Source organism: Otolemur garnettii, unplaced genomic scaffold (genome assembly GCF_000181295.1).
Source record: "Otolemur garnettii isolate 467f Iridium unplaced genomic scaffold, OtoGar3 scaffold00087, whole genome shotgun sequence".
Classification (NCBI taxonomy): Eukaryota; Metazoa; Chordata; class Mammalia; order Primates; family Galagidae; genus Otolemur; species Otolemur garnettii.
Genome location: NW_003852482.1, coordinates 544,386 through 548,543, shown reverse-complemented (window position 1 = coordinate 548,543; position 4,158 = coordinate 544,386). Strand labels below are relative to the sequence as shown.

The 4,158-nt window shown below is 49.3% G+C and overlaps 1 protein-coding gene across 1 annotated transcript in view; it reads right to left on the bottom strand.

Moving 5' to 3' along the window:
- DPH7 (diphthamide biosynthesis 7) overlaps positions 1-4,158 on the bottom strand; it is a 20,594-nt gene that overhangs the window by 8,621 nt on the left and 7,815 nt on the right. The window contains exons 6-8 of the mRNA XM_012808175.2: positions 2,213-2,282; positions 2,051-2,116; positions 1,644-1,816 (exon numbers count right to left, since the gene is read on the bottom strand). Of these exons, the coding sequence (XP_012663629.1) occupies positions 1,644-1,816; positions 2,051-2,116; positions 2,213-2,282 (309 nt within the window). The remainder of the gene's footprint in view (positions 1-1,643; positions 1,817-2,050; positions 2,117-2,212; positions 2,283-4,158) is intronic.

Genomic DNA, 4,158 nt, shown 5'->3' with positions numbered 1-4,158 from the left:
TTTTTTTTTTTTTTACATTTCTTGGCCGGGGCTAGGTTTGAACCCACCACCTCCAGTATATGGGGCTAGTACCCTGCTCCTTGAGCCACCGGCACCGCCCCAAGAAGGACGTTTTATACTGAAAACAAGGTCAACACATCTGGAAGATACAAGAATTACAAACAAACATGCATCTAAAAACAGAGCCCCAAAATACACGTGCAAAAACTGACAGAAATAAGGGCAGGAATAAACAGTTGTACAGTCATAATTGAAGATGTTGATATTCCACTTTCAATACTGAACAGACAGATCAATAAGGAACTAGAAAAGGCCAGGCACAGCAGCTCACACCTACAATCCTGGCTTTGGAAGGCTGAAGTAGGAAGATCATTTGAGGACAACAGTTTGAGGTTTCAGTGAGGTATGATGACACCACGGTGCTCCAATCTGTCTCTAAAAAATCGTAATAACAATGATAAAGAACTAGAAGATCTGAACAACATTATAAACCAATGAGACCTAACAGACATCCATAGAACACTCAACCCAACAATGCCAGAACACACATTCCTCTCAAAATGTCAGATCATATTCTAGGCCACAAAACATGTCTCAAAAACTCTGAAAGGGATCCACAGTAGAATGAAATTAGAAATTAATAACAAAAAGAAATCTGGGACACCTCACAAAAATGTGGAAAATACATAACACACTCCTAAATAACCAATGGTTAAAGAAAAAAACCATATGGGAGATGAGAAAATACCTTGAGATGACTGAAAATAAAGATACAACATGCCAAACTGTGTAGCAAAAGCCATATTCAGAGAAAGGCTTCTCACCATAAATGCCTATGTTAATAAAGACAAAACTCTCAGCAAGTTCTAAGCTGGGACGTCTGGTGGTGTGTTGATATAACTAGTAGGAGTGATGCAGAAGGACTGGAGAAACTAAAGACGCAGAAAAGGCAGGATAACAGTGCAGCAGCTGATTCCTGGGCAGAGGCTGCAGCAGAGTGGGAGACTGGGTGTCACTGTGGCAGGAGACAGGTGGCCCACACATAGTGACTGAGCAAGGATGATGGGAAGAACAGGCAGTTTTCCAATCACTTTGTTTTGGAGGAGTGAAGAGGGACAGATTGAGAACTGAGAGTGAGGATGGAGGAGGGGATGGTGGGGGTTCAAAAAGAGAGAAAATGGGGCACTGCTCTGACAGCAGGGGATTAATGCCAGAGAAACGTCAAGACCACAAGGAAGCACAAGGACCCTCTGGAGTGAGAACCTGAGAGGAGGGGCCTCCAAGTGGACATCTCCCTGCAGCCACACTCCATGGTTCAGGCACAGAGAAGCACGTGCCCAACAATGCTAGGCTCTGGGGAGAATTTGAGAAGGGAGCAAGTGGAAAGAGTTGGAGCACTCTAGGCCATGGGCCCAAACTACCTATAGACAGGAGAGCTGGTAGTTATGAGTGAACAACACAGGAGGAAGCAGCAGTTAGAGAACAGAGCTCTCAGGTGCTGGGATTGGCAGTGACGAGTCACAAGTTCTAGGGAGTGAGCCTGGAAGTGTGGAAGATGACAGAAGAGCCTTACCCCTAGGGCAAGGGGGCTGGGAAAGGAGGCCCTCAACCCAAGGCCCAACAGCCAGGGCTCCCACACTCACCGGCTGCCCTTTGGCAGTCAAGGATCTTGAAGCCACTGTGCATACAGGCCGCCAGGAGCAGGTGCGGGTGGGCAGGATGCCACCTGAGCCTCCACACCCCGCCCTGCACAGGGGTGTCTGCAAACGGCTCCTTCATGTTCCGAGTGTCCCACAGTAGAACGTGCTCATCATAGCTGAAACCAACCAACCCCCATAGGCTGGCAGCAAAGCCCATGCTGGCTTATTCCCCAGGGAACAACTCCTAGGGACCCATCCCACTTGCTCCTTGGGACAAAGTCCCCTTTCCCAAACCCAGATATCTGCACTCTGGTCTGAGAGCTGGCCGGATCGAACACTATGATTGGCCTCCACCAAAAAAGGACATGAAAGATACAAGGGCCCCTTTGAGTCCACCCTAGCGGACTCACCTTCCAGTAGCCAAGATGTGCTCCCGATGGGGACTACTCTGGATGCTGCACACGCCCATGGAGTGTCTGCGGGTGAGAGGATGGCACCTGAGCAGGTGCCCCACAGGGACACTCTGTAGTCAAAGGTGAAGAGAGGAGAAACTCAGACCCTGGGCCAGTTACCTCTGACTGGTGAACAGAGACATGCCAGGTGCCCTGGTGTCCCAGCCCTTCAGAAGGCCATCATCCCCCCCTGCGAGAAAACACAGAAGCCTGTCAACAATGACAGTGATGACAGGAAATAGCTGTTTCTCAATCAGGCAATTTATGTCTGTCAGGCAGTTTTGTGGACCACTTTCTGCCTGAACAGGCCGAAAGTGGTCCACAAAACTTTCTATGTGAACAGAAGAGCCTAGAAACAATTTGCAGGAACGGTCACTCTGTGCCCTGACCACCTACAGACTTGAAGCAGGGGCCTGCAGGGAAGCAGGGACATGTCTCGGGTTCCACCTGTAGGAACAAAAGGGGAAAATGGTAACTATGGGCTTCAGTACCAGGCAGCTGCCGCTTATGAGGAACTAGTAGGTCACACGTGGTCAAGCTGCTACGTACACCACCACATGTCCAAAAAGGGGAATGGGCTGTGTAACCTCACAGTGAAAGACACCCTGCACTTGTAGAGAAACTAAAAGGATAGGAGGAGCAGAGAAGCTGCAGCACTGAGCCACCAAGACGGTGGTGTGTCCCAAAGGCTCAGGAGCAGGGCCCATGGGGAAGGTGATAGGGGCAAAAGGGCCTGAGCTGACTGCTCTGCCTATCCACTATCTCTGGGGTGATGTCCAGGGCCTGCCCCCTCCACGCCTCATCCTGCTCTGAAAGAGCAGTCTGCGCCTGCCCCAGCTCCCCCAGCTCCTTACCTCCTCTACCTTCCTTCTTTCCAAAGTACGTGTCAGCTCTGACCCACTCTGCAATCTCATTTATTGTAGGTCAATAAATGTGTTCACTGTCCTGCTCCCCACTCAAAGTACAAGTGATAGAAGAAGGAGCCTTCTGCCTATTTTGTCCACTGGATGGGTCCCAGTCACCTAGAACAGTGCCTGGCACATAGTAAGGGCTCAGTAAGTGCTAAATGCATGGATTAGCCTGACTTATTAAATTGCTGCCCTACCACACTCCTTCCTGTTCTGATCAGTTAAGCCCCATGGTGGGAAAACTAATCCAAGAATGAGAGACCTCAAGAAATAAAATCTTCATGGTTCTTACTGAAACTGTTCAAGGCTGTGACAGTGAATAGAACAGACTAGGACCCCACCCTCAGGAACAGATCAGCCCTGAACACATGATTATACTGAGGATGACCCTGAGGAGCTGCAAGAGGGTGGCAGGGATTGGGGAGTACAAGCTGCCAAGGGTGCATGTTCCATGTTAGCTTTTCCAAAGGTTTTCAGCTGAGCATGCTAGGAAAGTAGAATCAATCTGTGGAGGAAATGTCATGTGATAAAAGACAGAGCCTGGAGAGAACACTGACCATTTGAGGAAAGAAGATTGAAAGCAGAGGCTCAACACCCATAGCTTAGTGGTTAAGCCGGAGGCCACATGTACTGAACTGGTGGGTTCGAACCAGGCCAGGCCTGCTAAACAACAACTACAACAAAAAAACAGCTGGAGCTTGGAGCCTGTGGCTCAAGTGACTAAGGCGCCAGCCACATACACCTGAGCTGGCAGGTTTGAATCCAGCCCAGGCCTGCCAAACAACAATGATGGCTGCAACAAAAAAATAGCTGGGTATTGTGGTGGGTGCCTGTAAACCCAGCTACTTGGGAGGCAGAGGCAGGAGAATCACTTGAGCCCAGGAGTTGGAGGTTGCTGTGAGCTGTGATACCATAGCACTCTACCCAGGATGACAGCTTGAGGCTCTGTCTCAAATAAATAAATAAATAAATAAACAAACAGCCGGGCAGGTGCCTTTAGTCCCAGTTACTCGGGAGGCTAAGGCAAGAGAATCACTTAAGCCCAAGTTTGAGGCTGCTGTAGCAATGACACCACAGCACTCTATCGAAGGCAACATAGTGAGACTGTCTTAAAAAAAAAAAAAAAGGCTCGGAGCCTGTGGCTCAAGCGGCTAAGGC